This window comes from Gopherus evgoodei, chromosome 13 (assembly GCF_007399415.2).
Source record: "Gopherus evgoodei ecotype Sinaloan lineage chromosome 13, rGopEvg1_v1.p, whole genome shotgun sequence".
NCBI classification, from domain to species: domain Eukaryota; kingdom Metazoa; phylum Chordata; order Testudines; family Testudinidae; genus Gopherus; species Gopherus evgoodei.
Genome location: NC_044334.1, coordinates 16,827,769 through 16,848,120, shown reverse-complemented (window position 1 = coordinate 16,848,120; position 20,352 = coordinate 16,827,769). Strand labels below are relative to the sequence as shown.

At 40.2% G+C, this 20,352-nt stretch overlaps 1 protein-coding gene across 3 annotated transcripts in view; it reads right to left on the bottom strand.

The window, feature by feature from the left end:
* TXNRD2 (thioredoxin reductase 2) overlaps window positions 1–20,352 on the bottom strand; it is a 50,904-nt gene that overhangs the window by 12,156 nt on the left and 18,396 nt on the right. For 2 of the 3 annotated variants that reach the window (XM_030583528.1, XM_030583527.1), the window contains exons 9-12: window positions 19,050–19,069; window positions 18,566–18,657; window positions 15,200–15,374; window positions 3,012–3,148 (exon numbers count right to left, since the gene is read on the bottom strand). In XM_030583528.1, the coding sequence (XP_030439388.1) occupies window positions 3,012–3,148; window positions 15,200–15,374; window positions 18,566–18,657; window positions 19,050–19,069 (424 nt within the window). Of the gene's footprint in view, window positions 1–3,011; window positions 3,149–15,199; window positions 15,393–18,565; window positions 18,658–19,049; window positions 19,070–20,352 lie in introns of all 3 variants that reach the window. The other variant, XM_030583526.1, reaches the window with a different exon arrangement.

Below are 20,352 nucleotides of genomic sequence, written 5' to 3'. Positions count from 1 at the left end.
GGTGGCCAACCTAAGCCTGAGAAGGAGCCAAAATTGACCAATGCACATTGCCAAAGAGCCACAGTAATACGCCAGCAGCCCCCTCCCATCAGCTCCCCCGCCCGCTCCCAGCCCCGCTAATCAGCGCCTCCCCCTCCCTCTCCACACCTCCCAATCAGCTGTTTTGTGGCATGCAGGAGGCTTGGATGGGGAGAAGCAAGGGCATAGCAGGCTCTGGGGAGAGGGTGGGAGGGGTGGAGTGGGGGCAGGGCCTGTGGCAGAGCCAGCGGTTGAGCAGTGAGCACCCCCCGGCACATTGGAAAATTGGCGCCTGTAGTTCCAGCCCTGGAGTCGGTGCCTATACAAGGAATCGCATATTAACTTCTGAGGAGCCACATGAGCTTAACTGAGCATATCTGGAGAGTACTGATTAAACTCCCAGAGTGTTCGGCCCAAAGTGGGCTTGACACAGTGTAAAAATGAGAAAATCATTGTTAGTTCAGAGTCCCTACACTGAAGAGCCTACAACCTAAACGAGAGAGACAGCATCAGAACAGGAAAAGGAGAGACAAGAAAGAACATGAGTCACAGTAGAACAGAACGAAGCTTTTAAGTGCTGACATTTCTGAACAGTGAGACTAAGATAGAGGAAAAGGGGGGAAGCACTCAGCCCAGCAGGGTAAGTCACATGGGAAAGAAACAATGTGTGGAAGGGGAGTGAAGCAGAGAGAGCTGAAGCAGTTGCCCAAGGTCATACTGCAGATCAGCAGCAGCATCGTGAACAGAACCCAGTCCCCTGAGTCCCAGTCCAGTGCTCTACCCACACTGCCTCTAGCTTCTGAATCAGAGAGATTCAAGAGAAGAAAGGTTTAAACCACAGAGTTTAGGGCCAGAAGGGATCACCCGATCATTTAGTCTGACCTCCTGCATATCACAGACAATCACTACCACCTGGCCATCCACACACGAAACCCAGCAACCAAAAGAAGACCAAAATATTACACGGCCCTCAGGAGACTAAAGTATTGTGAGCCACAGGCAGCAAATAGGAGTGACCAATGGCAGGGAATTAATTAAGATATACCCAGATGATCCAGGCAATCGACTTGCGCATCATGCTGCAAAGGAAGGCGATCCCCCTCGCACCCTGGTCAATGCCAAGCTGACTTGGAAGAAAATTCCTTCCCAGCCCTATCCTGAGCATCTGAACAAGAACCAGCCAGCTGAGAGAGAGAACTCTCAGTAACACCTCAGAGCACAAGCACATCCGCTCCAGTGTCCCATCTCCAGCTGTGGCCAACCCTGACGGTTCAGAGGACAGAAGCAAACCCCCTCCAACCCAGAACACATTTGGAGTGTCTGTGTGTGGGAGGGGGAAGGAATCAGGAGGTCAGGAGAGACAACTATGGCATGAACCAGGATATGACAGAGGTACTGAGTGGAAGGGGCAAACTTCTAGAGAGGTCACAGAGGGAGAACTGATAAGATATGGTGAGAGTCTGGGTGTGGGAAATCAAAGATAACCCCTAAAGGTGTGAGTCTGAGTGGTGGGGGAAGGATAGTGAAGTTGTCAACAATAATGGAGAAAGGGGGAGAGAGAGGAGGGTTTAGGAGGAAAGGAGTAGTTCAGTTTTGACAGTTTAAAGGAAGTAACAGGTCATCCCAGAGAAGACATCAGACACACACAAACAGGAAGAGATGTGAGCCTAGATGGAGGAGAAGAGGTCAAAGGTGGAGAGGTAGATTTATGAGATGTGTGTCTGGTTCCAGAATCCTAGTTAGGAATGTGGACGACTATCCTCAGAACATTATATAATCTACCATACCTCTCGGAAGAGTTGGGACAACTGTATTGTTTAAAAGTGGCAGAATCACAAATCGTTTACAGATCTTTCAGTTTATACGGTACATACCCCTTGGATGTCATCACAATATTTAAACCTTTTTGGAAAAAAAAAAAAATGTCGTCTCAAGGACCAATCCTGAAAAGCAATGATGCACTCAACTGCCACTGACTTCAGTGGTAGTGGAGGGAACGCTGTATCTCACAAGACCAGGCCCATATATTACACATATTGTCTATCTCAAATACTTATAAGATGTGCTTTGGGAATCAAAGCAATCCGATTTACTGGTAAGAGTACTTGCTATAACTGTAAGGCTTACAAGGCAGACACACACAATTATACATTTTAGAAAGACAACTCATTTCTAGATGGTCAGTTTATCCTGGACACTCCGAGTCTTTACGTGACTGAAAACATCTGGCCTTGTGCCTCAAAGTACACTCTGGCAGGTGCAAGAAACTGTTGTCATAGCATATTTCATAGATTATTATTAGAATTGGGTTAATGCTGCAAGAATCTGTGACTATTTGTTTTGCTCATTTCGTTTTTACTAATTATTGAGTGAGTTTCAAGAATGCTTGTGCCCCTTTTATGTTCTCTCGTCATGAGCTTTTGAGCAATTGAGTTTTACTTGGCATGAATGTTCAGAGAAGCAGAATCACATGCAAATATTGGGGGCAATCAAATTTTAAAATTTGCAGATGCTGATTCTTGTGCCAGAAGCATTCCCTAGCGGAGAAGAGAAAGTGTCATATGATCAATCACAATTAATAATAAAACTCAATAAAAAAATGAAATATTCACTGAAATTTTCACTGTCATTCCATAGACATATTGAGAATTATTCATTCAGCTCCAGTAGTTATGTATATTTTAACTCAACATTCAGGGACTGAATGAAGACATTTATTTGAAGGGATAAAGCATTATTAAAGATATTCTTATTACCTTCTGCCTGGTAATGCGGTTCCTGTAATCATCAGCAATAATCTAATACAGTGATACTGCAGAAGATTTTGATCAAGGAAATTACTGGTCCAGGTGGCTGGCGTAACATTGTACAAAGTGAAAAAGACCAAAACACTGTATATAGGCTAGAGCATGATGACATCTGGTCACTAGTTATAAGTCAGGAACAAAGTTAGGCTTCCTGTTATTGTAAAATAGTTTATGTAGACATTGTACCTCTGTTATGTCTCCAATTGCATAAATGTGAGGAACAGAAGTAGCTTCGCTGGCATCAACAATGATCTTTCCAGTTTCAGAGCTAATTTTCACCCCAATTGTCTCCAAATTCAGAGTTTTAGTGTCAGGTGCTCGGCCTTAAGGAAACGAAGAAACTTAAGTTAAAAATATTTCTTCATCAGCTTTAATCTAAAAAAACCCTGTCATTCTCCATCAAAGGTATCCAAGAACTTGGTGCTGTTCAATAACCTAACAAGAAAGAAAATAAAAACTGTGTTGGACAGCAGTAAAGCTCTCAGTGGAAATTACTGACATGAATTTCTCTTTGTGAAAGGAAAATACCATTACAAGTACCTTAGTTTAGATTATTTTCAAGAAAGTTATCCTCTAACAAAATGATAAGACCATTGCATTATATGCAGAAGCCAGAAGGTTTAATGTTACATATTAAATGCAGTTATCAACACACTGTTTATAACCGAAGTGTCATCTTCTCTGAAAATTGGCATTCACGCAAAGTGAAAGAAACCTTCACAATCCTATTCCTCCCTCCACGGCCTCCCACCGCTTGACAATCTTTCTTTACCCTTTCATTTCTTTCAGCTTGGATAATAAAGAAAACCAGTGAAGTTAACTTCACTTTCAAGTTTTTAGTGGTATAATGTATGCATCTCACATATTATATCGGAATGTTTGTGCATTTTAAGACAACTGGTTTCCCTGCATTTTTTTAAATTTGTGGTAATGTTTCTCTTGGCCTTAAGTGCTATAACAGCTTCTTTTTACAAAGTTTTCATCTGGGAACAAATTTAAGTTGATGGTGTTCCTTTAAGTTATATAACCAATCAAATATGAACATGGCCTGGAATCTAAATGGCAAAGGACTGCAGAAAGTACCCTACTTGTCAATCAAAAGCTTGCCAACATTCCACTGAGCAGTCTGTACAATGCCTAGCACAACAGGCCCTGATCCTTGATGGGTGTTCCTAGGCTCTACTGTAATACAAATAATACATTATTGTAAAGGTAACATGTAGAGTCAAGTTATCCAGTGTCAGCAGAGTTTGCAAAGGCAAACATGATCACATAGGATACATTAGCAGAAGAAATCCAAATGCTGAAAGTTTCTTTCTATTAAAGTCGTATCCATTTTTGGAGACTCTAAAGGAAGGGAACAGGAGCATGTGCTCTTTGTGTGGGACCCACGGTTTTGTGTTTGATGTTAATGCAAAGCAAAACAAAAAGGGAAACGTGTTTGCATTATAAAAAACAAGATCTTTGATGTTAATGTAGGAAATTATTAAACAAAAGGAAAACCTGGTTTGTCAGTGCAGATCTAATTATATGTAAACATATGATTCACTGCTTTACACATCTGCCATATCACCAGGCTCCCCAAACAATGTCACATCTGAATGCCTCAGTAAGGACTTCTGTGTATTAATTTCATCTGGTGAAACCAACACTTCCTCTGGGAGTACTGACTGAAGCTGTCGGCACTTGGCTATCTGTCTGTCTTCCCTTCTGTTGTCCCCAAGGGATGTTGATCTGCTGTTCCTTCTCTGCTCGTTGCTCCACAGTCCTGATGCTATCAGGCAACAAAAATAATAAACCTCCAGGACCTTATCTTGGCTCGGATGTGAAACAACTTCCTACCGTTGTATTTCTTTGTGTACTGAGAGTAAAGCCTGGATATTCTGCAAATGGACAGCTAATGGGGTTTTCTAGTTTCCCCTTTTTCCTGCCCAGGCAGAGCCAAGAGAAAGCTTAGCACGCAACAGCAGACATTTAAAAAAAGAAAACCACCCAACGCCTAACCTCATCAATAGATTAGTTTGAGGCACTGTGACAAAAAAACAACAGAGTTTATCAAATCTGCAGGACAACACTTAGCTTTTCAATTCCAATCTACCTTAACATGTGCATTTTGTATTAGCAGCTAAAGAATTACATAAAGTATGCTTTGCTGGTCATTCTGAAACTCCCTTGCACTCCCAACTACATTGCCTAAGTGCAGTTATGAAAGCAGTAATAAAATATTCAACCTAGGTTGAATTTGTATTGGCTTCCAGCCCCAGTGGCTCACAGTCACAAACTAGAATTACATTTAGTAATCTTACATCAGATCAACTGCATTAGCCTTTGGCTCATGAATTCTCTCACATGCAGCCAAATTCTAATTCTAATCCCAAATTTCGGAAGCCCTAACATTTTCCCACATTCACCCACCTGCAATATTAAAGCAGTCACTAACATGTCTTCCCAATGTTAGGTAGTAGGGCTAATTGTTTTTGATAAATTACTTTTAAGTTCTCAAAGTTGTTTCAACTTTTTTCAAAGTACAGTTTTAGGAAAGTTTACAGCTTCTTCCCAGGAAGAGGAAACCTAAGCACACTCCAAACCCCACCAATCAAAGCAGAGAAATGGCCTCTCTTACAAGTCAGCACACATGCTTTTAATCACAGTTCCAAACACTGAAGATGACCACCGCCTTGAACTCTGAAAAACAAAGAGTCTATGAAAGCATATAGGGCACAGGGCTGGCTGTAGCTTTTTTTTTTCTTTTTTAAAATCAGAACTACAACATATTGTGCCACCGTTCTAGAAAAAGAAAGATACAGACGCCCGTTCCACCTTTAAACAATGGCTAATTGACTCTTGCCCGCCATGATCCCACCCAACCCTTCAATAATTGTGAATGAACATGACAATAGCACTTTTAATAAACAAATAGGGTAACTATATCTTCCTGAAAACCAGAGATATCCCTGGCCCTATTCCCCTGCTGTCTGTACAGAAAATAATGTTTTAGGTAAGCCTTGGCAGTGTGGCTTCCTGAAGGAACTTGTCAGTCAACTGAGCTAATGAAATCAACAGATAAACCACATATTCCCCTCTGGGCCAAACAACAGGTCAGTCATACACTAAATGTTGCCATCAGAACCTACATGTCGTCTCCCAGTGAGCAGCTCTTAGAGTGAACTTTCCTCAGACAATCAGATCCATCGGCACCAGTCACTGCTGTGACCAATGAGCCTACAGGCAGCCCAGGTGAACCATCCATAGGTGCCATCTTCCTCAGTTCCCAGGTGTTCAACCTCTGCCCTGCCCCAGGCCCCACCTCTGCCCCATCCCTTCTCCCAAGTCCTTACCCCTGCCCTGCCTCTCCTCCCCCTAGTGCCTCCTGCACACTGGTGAACAGCTGATCGTGACGGGAAGTGCTGGGATGGAGAGGGAGGAGCTGATAGGTGGGGCCATTGGTGGACGGGAGGTGCTGATCCATGGGTGCAGAGCACCCATTATTTTTTTAGCATCCACGGAGTTGGTGCCTATGGCACCATCATGTTGACAGTACCACCAACTACAGTCAGGAAAAGCCACAGTAACAGGCACAGACAAGGAAAAAAACAACACAACACAGGTCTGTGGGTATGCCTATAGCAGTCTATTCATTGAAGATTTCCTAGTAAAGATAAAGGGGGTTGTTTGTATCACCTCAGTAGGACTTTATAATAGCTCCTTTACCGCTTCCTTGGAAATTGGAATTATTCTGCCCACTATCATTTCTTTGACAGCTTCACACCAGGGACTGCCAAAGCATTTTTGTAGTATAGGAATCCTGTCTACCATGATCACACACCACTATGCATAGGACTGGTCAGAGAATTTTGAGGAGGGCTAGCAAGATGGTGTTCTGGCATATATATCAAGTTTAACTGCTCCTTCACAACCATGTCCCTCACTGTTCACCTGCTATAGGCTCTTACTGCATTAACTCTCTACTCAACCAGTGATGCCTGTCTTGATCCCTCATTCGTCTACTTCTCCCACAGCTTGCATTTTCTTCCACACTGTCCCTTAATGCATCGACTACCCTTCCTGAATTCATTTTTAAGGCCACTACCCTCTTCTCCTTCAAATCCCTCCATCTACTATGATGCCTACAAGAAAGTAGTCAATAATGCCCAACGAGAGCCAGCTGGCTATAACTGACATTTGAAAGGGGAGAAAATAGTAAAAAACATTGATTGTGTGTCAGATTTTCAAAAGCACCTAAATGATTTAGGAATACGTCCCAACAAAAGCACTCATGTTTCAAAGGCACTTTTGAAAATATCACCCATGGAGACCTGTAAGTTCTTATCAGCTCTGCTTGTGTGACTTGGCAAAGGCCACAGAGTCTGTGTCAGAGCTATGATTAGCCACTTGCTTGGTTTGCTATGCCTTATGGGGGTTTCTTGTGGTATTGAACTGCCCCGGCTTCTGGGGAAGATGATATTAGCTGCTCAGCACAGGAATTAGCTCAGCAGCTGTTAAGGAGCTTGCTGCTGTCCTCATGCCAACAAAAGTAGACTGTGCAGCACCATCCACTATAGCAGTGATGTGATCTACTGTCTTGCCAAAACCAACAACAAAAATCAAAGCATCTATGGCTTTGGTTCTGCTGGACACTGGAGTGCTGGGTAACTGTATAACTGTGTGGATAACCTGTGGTCTTTAGGAATAAAATCACAAACAAGCAGACCTAGAGAATAGTTTACATAAGTTTAAAATTTAAGGTTCTTTGCATGTCTTCCAATTCAAGGGGGCCATGACCAAGGTTGGCTCTGATATTCATGTAAAGCAATGCTCTGACTGATCACTATTAATGATAGTCACCAGCTTCTACCTTCACCATGGTAAGGAGAATAGACTCCTTTCTTTACTTATAAGAACTTTGAAGGAAAGGTAGCATTAGTTATAACGGTGGCATGGAATTACTTTGGAGCATTTTCCACCAAACAGTGTTTTCATACTGACATCCAAGTCATGAATGTATGGATGACATTGATAACTTGGATAATGCAGTAGAGTATGCTTAGAAAATTTGCAGGTTAACACCCTGCTGGGAGGGGTTACAAGCACTTTGGAGGACAGGATCAGAATTCAAAACAACCTTGACAAATTGGAGAGTGGATCTGAAATCACCAAGGTGAAATACAATAAAGACAAGTTCAAAGTACTTTGCATGTAGGAAGGAAAAAATCAAATGCACACCTACAAAATGGGGAATATCTGGAAAGGTGGTAGGACTGCTGAAAAGTATCAGGTGGTTATCGTGGATCACAAATTGAATAGGAGTCGATAGTATGATGCAGTCATGAAAAGGCTAATATTCTGGGGTGTATTAATAGGAGTTTCATTTGTAAAGACACCAGAAGTAATTGTCCCACTCCAGCTAGCACTGGAGGCTTCAGCTGAAATACTGGGTGACATGCTTTAGGAAAGATGTAGACAAATTGGAGAGATTCCAGATCAGAGGAAAGCAACAACAACAAAAAGATAAAAGGTTTAGAAAACCTGGCCTCTTAGGAAAGGTTAAAAGAACTGGGCATGTTTAGTCTTGAGAAAAGATAATGGGAGGGGAGGGAATGGGATACAGTGTTCAAATATGTTAAGGGCTATTATAAAGAGGGCAGTGAATTGTTCTCCATGTTCACTGAAGGTAGGACAAGACGTAATCAGCTTAAAACGGCAGTAAGGGAGATTTAGGCTAGATGTTAGGAAAACCTTTACAACTATAAGGGTAGTTAAACTCTGGAATAATCTTCCAAGGGAGGTTGTGGAATCCCCATCATTGATGACTTTTTAAAGAACAGTTTTGATAAACACCTGTCAGGGATGGTCTAGGTTTCCCTGGGTCTGTCTCAGAGTATGGGACTGTCCTAGATGACCTCTCGAGGTCCCTTCCAGTCCTTTATTTCTGTGATTCTACAAAGCTGGAAATTGCAAAGGGGGACTGCTCATCAACTCACATCTCAGCTGTTCAAAAATGCACTCTCACACACAGATCAAAGTGTACATTACACTGAGTTTCCTAGCTTTGACAAAACACTAAGAAGCAATTGCTGGAGCCACATGATGATAAATGTAAGAAACATGCAACAAAATACAGATCCCTCATATCTGTGCATTAAACCAAGGGAAGAAACAACTACAGCACATCTAGCATCAGCCAATTCCCTCTCACACCAGACAACAATAAATAAATGTCATTTTAAGAACAATCCTGTCTAAAAGAGTCTTGTTGCCATGTCACTGCAATGGGGCCTTGGGAAAACCCTAGAAAGACTCCATCTATGGCTAACATTTAATGGAAGTGACATAACTTTCCAGCAGGAGAATGCTGAAGTCACATCCTGCTGGGAGATTTAGGAATTAAAATAAGCAAGAAAGACAAACAAAATGTAATGGGAATTCAGAACAAAATATCCAGGCTCTGAGCAAACTACACCACATTAGTGGTAACGGTTTTCTGAGATTAACAGAGATGCATTATTTCCCACTAAATAGTTCAAAGGTTAAGAATCCAATGGCCAGCCTAGTCCCTGAAGAGAATTCTCAAGATCATCCCTTTTGCACAGAGGCCTGGCAGGGTTATACCCAGAGGAGATCAGGGCATTACTTCCACATATGGGAAGTATCAAAGGAAAGCTCCAAAGCAAAATTTGTTTTCTTGGTTAATCCAAATTGATGTGGTTGTAACATTTGAAGAAAACTGGTATAAAAACAATTCAGGCACTCTTAACCCTTTCTTAATATGGAAAGCCAATGATCTTTCTTTAGTCATACACACTAGGAAATAGATCACCTGATGCCCACAGTCAGAAGGAAGAGTGCTTGAAGAGCATATATAACAAGGACAACCTTTTCGCTTTTAAAGAGCTTAAGGCATAAATTATTTTTATAGTAAAGGTGATTTTATTTCAAAGACATGGTGCCCATATCCCAGTGTGGGGTAAGTGCAAACATAACAGCAAGCAGAGACTCGAAAATGCTTGCTCCACTGCATACATCTGGGAGCCAATGCTCTCTTGTGTGTGGCTAATCCATAAATTTCTCACTGCTCTTGGTGCTGGTTCTGTCTATGTTTCTCATTTTGCGTCAGCAGTTTACCAGAGCACCATCCTGCTTGGCCTATGAAAATAATTTTGAGATAGTCCATAAAGTCGGTTTGTCTTTATCGCGTGTGTTGGCAGGAGCCACTCCATAGCACTTTACAATAGATTTAAAGGAGATAGATAATACCTGCTCCCTAACATTTCACTGAAGTTGCTAATGAACTAGGGGAATTCACACAAGCCCCCTGGTGAGAAAGCAGGCCTCTGAGTGCATGAAAGAGAATCTCACCCAACCATCACTTCAGTGGGGGCACAGAGATTGCACAGCATAGCAGCTCCTCCTCCATCAATGGCTCCTAGAGTAAAGATCAAAAAGGAGGCAATGGGAAAAAAATGTTATTACAGTGAGTTAAAATCTTGCAGCCACTGGCCCTCTCTTTGCCAGTGGCTCCATGATGGAGTTTGAACAGCTAGTATTGGGAGAGAATATGGAGCTCTGTTTCCTCTGCCCTGCAACACTACTAGCCAAGGAAAGCCCATTCTGCAAGACTGTCACCAGGCAGGAGTAACCTATCCTCCCACTAGAAGTTCCCCAAGTCCCTCAATTAAGAGAGGTCACAAACAGACTATGCACCTCAGAAATCAAAGGGGATCCATTTTCCCTACCAGAAAGGACCCAACTCCTGATCTGACCAACTAGCTCATAGCTAGAGGCTGTTGGAAAAATCACCCACCATCACTGTGGGTGCAAGGAACAGCCCCAAGACAATGGAGGAAGCTCCATAAGACGCTGTGAAAGGGGAAGGATTTATTTTGTGGTGGTTGTTAGTAGGGTTGGGGAATAACGTACATAGAATTCCACATGTCATTGATTAATGCAGACATTTCAAGGGAGCTGCTTCTTAAGACGTTGGCATCACAACATTAATTTGAATGGCCAAGAGGACTCAATACAATCTCCCCCCACACTTTAAAACTAAAGCTGTTTGGTTCTTTTTTCTCTGGTCTTCTCTCTTTCACTCTGAGAGTCTCTTGCCCATCGTAGGGTTTTATAATGGCATACATCACCCTATTATCTGAGCGCCTTCCACATAAACTCACAGGACTAGCCAAGTGCCAGAGACTCAATGATCTACATACACACATGCTGGGCTCTTCTGTCGACCTCACCTATTAGCAGGAGGTATCTAATGCTACAGCCATCTCTGGGGTGGAACAGGTAAGCTCTTTAACAGCACACAGGAACAAAAAATATTTCAGAACAGGAAGTGAATATTAGTCTCTCCAACAGAAGTTACAGGGGAAATTTAGGTAGGGAGAATTTGACATGCAACTAGTAATCCACAAAAATATATGTTCAAATATTGTTAAAGCTCTAACAGAGGCAAATAAATATTTGCCAGGGTCCTTAACTTACCCCGTTGCACCTAGGTTCTGTAGCATGATAATACATCACTATTACGAGGCCAATACAATAGTGAGTTAAAGATGGACTAGCAGCTCTTTAGCTCAAGAATTCCTTTCTTCTGTTTAATGTTTAATTCACAATTTTCAATAGTATAAAGATGTCTACACTGACAAGTTTTTTTATATCAAGCTTTTAACAATATATGGTGGTTTATTTTTGAAAAGGGAGAGGGAGGCCTACAAAAATATTATCTCTTTAGCAGTCTGAATGGTGGCCCCACCACTATACAGTGCAGCTGCCTCAACAGGAACCATAAGCTTGGAAGAAAGTGTTTTTATCTTTTATAAACACATCTGGTATAGCTGACCTACATGATTATTAGCTCCCCACCAAGATCTGCAGTAATTAAATATCTCATAACACTTTTCACAGAAGTTGGGGTGTTATCCTTGATGACACAGGCAAACGTTCTGCCTTCTTAAATTCCTTTTGCAATTTCAAATAGATAATTATTCTTCACTTCCTGTTATAAATGGTTATGAAGTGTTGCTGTATGCTGCTAAACAGCTGCTGCAGTCATCCCACAGGTTACAGCATTTCTGTGGCTGGTGAAGTGATCTCAACATGTAGGATCTGATTCTCCAGAGCTTTTCACCTTGGATCATCATTTATGCATGTATACAGTAGATGTAAATCATTTCCCTTTTGATTTGGCAGCATTTTACATGCAGGTGGTGCTAGTGTAAATTACTATCTAAGGCACAAAGTAGTGATGAATCAGGCCCATATGGCGCAAGTGCTTTGAAGTCTTTCAGGAAGAAAAGGTGAGATAGAACATGTAAAAGTTATTTGCATAATACCGTGGCAGATTTCAAAAGACTGTCTTTCAGTAGAATTTCATTGTCTTCGGAGCTTGTGGAAATTCTTCTGAAAGAACAGTCTTTTGATGAATGTTCAGATACTACGATAATGAGCTCTATGTAACTGCCAACACAGGTAGAAGATTAATCTTCCATATCACTGAAAGTCCTTAATGCATCTATTCAGCAATGTAATGTAGTCCCATTTGAGGCTACAAGCAAAGATTTTGAGTTGAAGCTTTTAAATGACATTATGGAAGTGAGACAAGGTGGGTGAGGTACTGTCTTTTATTGGACCAACTTCTGCTGTGTGAGTGAGAAGCTTTCGAGCCACACAGAGCCCTGAAAGAAAGTTGTGTGGCTCGAAAGCTTGTCTCTCTCACTCAACCGAAGTTGGTTAATGAAACAAAGATAAAAAGATATTACCTCACCTACCTTGTCTCTCTAATATCCTGGGATCCACATGGCTACAACCACACTGCATACAATTCTGGGAGTCCTACAAGACCTGCTGTCTACACTAGGGCAATTTCCCCAAATATTCTAACTTGTTTAAAAACCTGGTTCAGCTCCAACAGATTTAAAACAGTTTGGGGCATAATATAGACCACTTTTGGTGACTTGAGCCATAAACGTGGAAAAGTTGAATAATTTCAAAAAACAGCTCTACCAGAAGTGGCGAATGAATATCTAGGACAGCGGAAATCTTGTTCTATAAATTTGCAAATTATACATTTTTAGCTAAGAGGATAAACTTCATGAACAGTACTATCAAATTTCCCTTAATAAATAGGTAGCCAGTTTATTTACCAATGTTAACACTATAAAAGAATATATTTTCTATGATTGAATAGAATTAAATTAATAATATTAATTAATTAATAAAATTCTAGCGTTGTTGTGCCACTCTATGTGTGTGTCAACATTAAACAGTGAAATGTTTACTATGATTCGGACCACAACTAGTTAACTGTAGAGGCTAATTTCTAACTAACTCTACAAGCTGACTTTTTTCAATCAGCATTGTAATTGGCACAACTGCAGACAGGAAATCCTTAACACTACTAAGTTTCCCAGTCTATTATCTGAGACACCTGGTGTGGGTGTGTTGATACAGAGAAAATACAATGAATCATACCCCAACTGCCCATCAATTAACCAGCTTCAACTGTTAATGTGTTTAATTCTTAAAGGGTGGAGAGAAAAAGTGAACGCTGAGGAAACTTCAGTTGTTCGTTTCCAGAATATAAAACAAATTTAGTTATTCTAATGTTGCTTTCTAATACTTAGCTTTACTTTGAATCAAAGCAGTGAACTGGATTTACATTTCAACTGACCTGCAGTACTATATTAGTCAGCTTTAGAGATTATGGTTAAGGTTAAAGACAGGTTTCTTTTATCAGCTCAATTTTAAAACAGCTCCCACTTCCAACTTTGCCAAATGTAATTCAATCCACCAGAAACTCACAGGTGTGACTATACACCAGGGTAGAATTTTACTGGAAAGTCTGAAGCCAATCAGATAAGATGTTTGGGAAACATGCAGGTGTGAAAAATGAAATGATCTCCGTTCTTGAACATTTTTCTAAAGGTTTCAGGCTTGTCACAACTCTAAAACAGCATGAGCTTTTTGGTCTGCACAAATACTTGTATCTTTGTTCAGTTATGAGAGAAGGGAATTAGTTATTAAAATAGCTTTTAATATACCTTAAAGAACCCCATTACTCTTAGATAGAGAGCCACAATAGTAGCGCAACAAAGCAAACGTTGATCAGGATTTATAACCTACATCCCTCTTTCTGCGTTATAGGGATACAAAAAAGTTAGTTTAACTCAGAAGAAAAGACAACTAGGATGGCACCTGTGGTTTATCGGACAGTCCACTGAGTGCCGTAAGGACATCCAGTTCCTATCAATGACCTACTTAGTAAGCTTAGGCAAATCACATTCTCTTTGGTTCTGATGAAGTGGGTTCTAGCCCATGAAAACTTATGCCCAAATAAATGTTAGTCTCTAAGGTTCCGCAAGGACGCCTCGTTGTTTTTGCTGATACAGACTAACACAGCTGCCACTCTGAAACCAACCATTATAATGCAATATCAAGAGAGGAAAGAGTATTATAATTAGAATAATAATGAAATCATGGTAAAACTGATTTTTTTTCCAGTGTCAGAATTCTTGAGCAATATGTTTAAATCTTATCTGGTCTGTTAAATGCAATCCGTTAGCCAGATTTCTCCCCGCTTCAGCTGATATATCCTGCCATAGATATGCATGGAGCTTTATAAAAATCGAAGACAATAGGTCCTGTACTCCAAAAAGAGTACAATCTAAATAAGGGACCACAGCAAGTGAAGGCAAATTGATAATGATAGTGATGGGAGAATTAATGGGAGGTGAGGCAGAAAAAATGTTTTCCGTTCCATGTACTGGAAGCCTTATATTATACATTACTCAATACTTTGGACTCTACACGAATATGCTTGGTATTTTCTATAACATTTGATGTAACTGAAGTGGAAAACCTGTTTCATTCTTGACTATAAAGTTTTTGTTGATTAGTTTAGTGGCCTGGAGGCTGCCATGCATTTCTGTATATAGGACTGATTCAGGAGTCAGCTCTCACGCCTCAGGCAAGAGCAGTTTAGGTGGGTGGAGGACAAACAGTTGAGCTCTTCACTGGGAGAGTCCGAGATACACAAATACCTCCAGCTACCAGATTTCCTGTGAGATGTTGGGGTTCTTAGAGAAGGCTGCTTCTCACTCTCTCCTAACTGGATGCTGAGCACTGCAGTGGAGGACGTGGAGTTTAGAGGCAGCTAGCAGAAATGGCAGCCCCCTTGAAAAATCAGGATAAAAGGGGACTTTTGGACTGTAACTGAATAAGTCAAGCATAGGAGAGTGAGAATCAATGGTCAGGTGCTAAGTCCTGTAGAAGGGCAGGCTGTTTGACACCACACAACACCAGGGGTGAGGGATTTCATTTCAAGAGTGGAAAGCATTTTTAAGAAACAGTTATTTTAAAATGATCTAATTTACCTACTGCCCACATCACTGTGTCAAAGTCATCCATTTCTTCTTTGCCTGAGTCAGCATGTTTCCAGGTAACTTGCAGTTTGCCACTCTTCAGCTTTTCAACTTTACTTGGGGTGCATTTCTTTAAAAATCTTGTACCACACGATTCCATGTAATCAGTTACTAAGAAGGACATTTGCTGTGAAGTAAAAAAAACCTAAACATTTTTTTATTTAAAAAAAAAAAGCAACTTTTAAGTCTTCTCAAAAATTCATAACTCATTCGTGCTCATTAAAACCTAGTGAATATATCACCCACGTCAAGCATACTTTGTTATTTCAAACCTATGCAACCTTGTAGCTTCCTAAAAAAATCTGATCATTTTGATTTAAACAGCTGTCCCCTGAGGACCTTTTTCTTTGTTTTGGCTGGCCTTGCCTTAGAATACACCACCTCTAGCCTCATTCAAATTGCACAGGAAATAGAGAATGTAAAATATCAATGTGTAAAAATACAATTACAATTTTTTTTCTACCATTAACAGAAAACCTAAATGTTCATGCCCTGGGATTTCTCATGCTGTGCCAGAGAAATCCAGTGAACCTGACAGAACTTGGGGATTTCTCACATGACAGACAAACTGAGGTCCTGACAAACTACAGTGGCAGGATAAAGATTCACTATAATTTTAAGAATCAGTATATTTACACCCACTGCAAGTCATGTCTTACAGCACAGGTCACACTTTGAAACCAGTGAGATCTGGCAAAACAGGACAATTACAAATTAAGGCCAAAGACACATTCTGACCACAGCCCAAACACTGGGCTGATCACAAAGGTAAGTCTTTATATTTATCCATGGAAAGAGCTGGTTTTTCAACAAAGCATTGCATCAAATATTCCATAATCAATTAGCGATGTGGTACGCTGTGGTATAATTCCCTTGTATACAATCAGCTTGGGGGCCTTGCTACATTTTTTAACTCCAATGTGCTACACGCTACAAGGGGCCTTAACAGTCACCAAGGGGACTGAAAGGGCTGGAATGCAAGATCATTTTGCTATTAATCGAGACCATCTCAAATAAGATGACAAAAATGCTAGAAAATTCCTTTTAATTTCAGTTTTGCCATTTGGTGTTTACATACCTGTGTTTTTTCATTACCCGCTACAGATCTTTTGATGCATCTTTGGCCCAGTATATTACCAGTTAGGTGGTAGACATGTCATCATCCTTACTGACATGAGTGTGCACATACCAGTATGTGTCTTTTATATACAGGGTACGATTCCCAAACTCCAGTCTTGTTTACTGTCTGTACCCTCTATTTTGTTTTGTAGGACATCTATGACTAGTATATCTCTTTAATAAAGCTGCTCTTAGACAGCATTGCTTCTGCAGAAGATGACTAACATTATCCTACATACACCACTCCCCTCTGGGCAAGCAGCGAGGAAAAAACAAATGTCTCAAACTGGAGAACCACAGATGTGTGAGTGGACTGAATTATGTTGCTGCTTACTTTCAGATAAAGAACAGTGTGTATGACAGCTCTGATGTCCTATTTACAAGCAACTATTCAAAATAGTCAGACTGGGATTTTAGAACTGTTCAGTATTGTGTAGACAGCCAACATCATCTACTGTTCTGAGCATGGCCAGTAAGTCCCAAGATGCAATCCTTATTCCATCAACAGACCTATTGCATAGCCTTGTGATAGCCATTTAGCCTCTGTGCATCAGCTTCTCCATCTATAAAAAGGAAGTAAGTTACTTACCGGCCTCCCAGAACGTTAAGCGGATTCAAGTGTGTAGGTCACTTTTAAAAATGTAAAGCAAGGAGTGCTAGGTTGGTTGTTTTCCACATCATTTGATATATATCAAAAGGTTATAAAGAATCATTTAATTCAACTTAACATTGTCAGAATTTCAGTTTTTCTGGTAGTCTGAAAATGGGAAACTTTTGCATAACCCAACTGGCACAGAGCTTCCTGCGGCCCCTACACCTATCATACGTTTCTGCAATAAATGTGAATCATTAAGGTATCCTGAAAAGTTTTACTACAAAAGGAAATGGTGGTTTTTCAGGAGACAACCTTTGATAAATGTGTTTGAATCAACGCCACATCGCTAGCAAGCAGTGAACTGTCCCACTGACAGGTTTATTCAAAGATGTCATTGCTCTTGACAGCAGTGAGTCAGGTTGTACTTTATCATATGAGTTGTTTATTACTTACAAACAAGGATATTATCACAAAACCACCCACACAGAAGAAATGCTCACTCTTGGCTTATATGTTAACATTTTATTTTCAAGCTAAGTTGTGGCTGGCAATACGGTAAAGCAAATGCCAATGTTATTTCTCTTCTGAAACCTGGTATATCAATATATCAGTCTCTATCAGGCTCAGCCGAGTTACAGTCTGACTACACCTATCTCCAGACCTGTTTTGACTCCGCTCCTACTCGTGTTTAAACTGTTATCCCATGTGTTGTTTCTATCCACATAAAACAAAGTTCCACAGGGAAAGGATATTCTCTTAACATTCATGGCACTCTATGAATACCCTAAGATTTTATGGATTTACAGGTGTAGACCTCATAGCAAGATGAGAATAAACCACAGAATATTAGCAAGTTTAGGCTATATTTTGTGCCTTGTTTCAAATTCTTGAGATGTAGCCACATTTTAAAATCATCTGCCCCATCCCATTTCCACAGAAATATGGAAAATATTATTTTAAAAAAGTTTAAACTTCTAAAACAAACCATAATAATATTTAACAAGCAACGATTATGTACATTACTATATACAACTGTTTACAAAAATGCAACTAATTACAGTGAGAATGACAGCTATAGCTAGTGTTGCATATTGGTTTCAATTCTAAGCCTCTGTTTTCAGATGATTAACTTTCCAAAGGCTTCACCCTTCCAGCTGCAATTTTTTAGGCTTGTTATCTGAATAAGAGAGAATTACTTGGAAAGTTTAAGCAAGAATGGTTCAGCCAGTACAAGAGTGGAAATTAAGCTAATTTTGGAGAGAGGGTCTTTGATGCTTTGAGCCATGGGACAATCAGAGCAAATCAAATCGGTCACTTTCCTCTTGCTTGAATTAAGCAGAAGAAAAAAAGAAGTACGGTCTAGCAGTCTGACTACAAGACTGAGTCAGGAAGAACCAAGTTCTAATGTCAGTTCTGATCCAGTTCCCTTTGTAGTCTTGGGCAAGTCACTAGACCTCCCCTCCACACATCCCCCTTTGTAAAACTGAGTTAATATTTATAACACACCTGCAAGGTAATATTTTGTGAAGGAAAGTGCTGCTATTTACAGAGAAAACAAAAACACCCTACACATCTGAAAAGATTTAAGCTATAATGATGGTTACCTGATCAAACCCTCGAAGTGGGATACTTCTGACCATGACCGTGGTATCCTGTCCAATGCCTGTGAGAAAACCGGCACACTCAAGGGACACATCTTTTGAATAATCAGTTAAAGGAATATAGATTACATGATTTCAAATGAAAAACAACCAAAACAAGGATATTGCCACAACGAGACTTGGGTTATTCTAATCAATGAAATATCCATGGCACCGATGTTGCTGTTATATAAAAGAAAGAATGAAAGCAAACTAGAGTTCATATTACAGGAAACTTCATAGATAAATGTTTGCAAGACCCTCAGACTGCACCATCATCTGATCTGAATTCTTGTGACTGTACTGTTCAAAATGCAATTAATGTAGTTTAATCACTGATGCAGGTAAACAGTTTAAGAGTGGGGGAATTTAGACAATTGAGCCTTCACAGAAAAGACAAAATATGCCAGTTGTAATCATAAATCATTACAGCTTTTACAAAGGATACAGCTGGCTCCAACCACCAACCTGTTACGGAAAAAAATATAGCAGTGGAATGAGCTTGTGCATATTTTCACACAATTGATACAAAATTATTTTCTGGTGTGTAGTATGATTATAAGATTACAGGTTTGAGCTGCACATTTGACATTGTTAGATGGAAACAGAGTGTGGTTTTCAAATTCCAACATAAAGACAAACACGCAAAAAAAAGTGTCAGATTTCATTCCGAACCTATTTTATTAATGAAAAAAATGGATAGATTTATAAAAAATGGAGTTGTTTTTATCTTGTGAAATAAAAGATCTAAAACACGTTCTGAAAAACAAAACAGATAAAAGCACACACACGCAAAGTGGGAATAACAAGGGGTTAAAATGAATCATGACTAAACTCATTTATTGGGTTGCAAATTGCAGGTGAAAGCTGGCTGCTAGGAGCAAAACTGCTTTTTGCTTATGTTCCAGCATAGATGTTGATGTTAAGTTAGACTGTAAGCTTTCAGGACAGGGACCATCACTTTCTGTGTATTTGTACATAGTGCAGTGGGGTCCTGATCCATACTGGGGACTCTAAGTGCTATCACAATAGAATTAATAAATAGACACACAAAATGGGATTGCAACAAAAGTAGAGGATCTGATGCTCTTCTAGGCACGGATTTTGTAGGCCTCTATCATATCCCCTTTTAGTAGTCTCTTTTCTAAGCTGAACAGCCCCAGTCTTTTTAATCTTTCCTCATATGGTAGCTGTTCCATATCCCTAATCATTTTTGTTGCCCTTTTCTGTACTTTTTCCAATTCTAGTATATCTTTTTTGAGATGGGGTGATGAGAACTGTCTGCAGTATTCAAAGTGTGGCCGCACCATAGATTTAGATAGGGCATTGTGAGATCTGCTGTCTTAACAACTACCATTTTCCTATTGGTTCCTACCATTCTGTTAGCTTTTTGACTGCCACTGCATGCTGAGCAAATGTTTTCAGAGAACTATCCAAAATTACTTCAAGAGCTCTTCCTTAACAGTTTATTTAGACCCCAGCATTTCGTATGTTTTTCAATGTGCATTACCCTGAACTTATCAACATTCAATTTCAGCTGCCCTTTTGTTGCCTGGTCAGCCAGTTTTGAGAGATCCCTTTGTAACTCTTTGCACTTGACTTTGAACATAACTATCTTGAGTAATTTTATACTGTCTGCACTCTTTGCCACCTCACTGTTTACATCTTTTCCCAGATTCTTTAAAACACATTTTTTAGGTTAGGGGAGAGAGGAGGGAGGGATAGCTCAGTGGTTTGAGCATTGGCCTGCT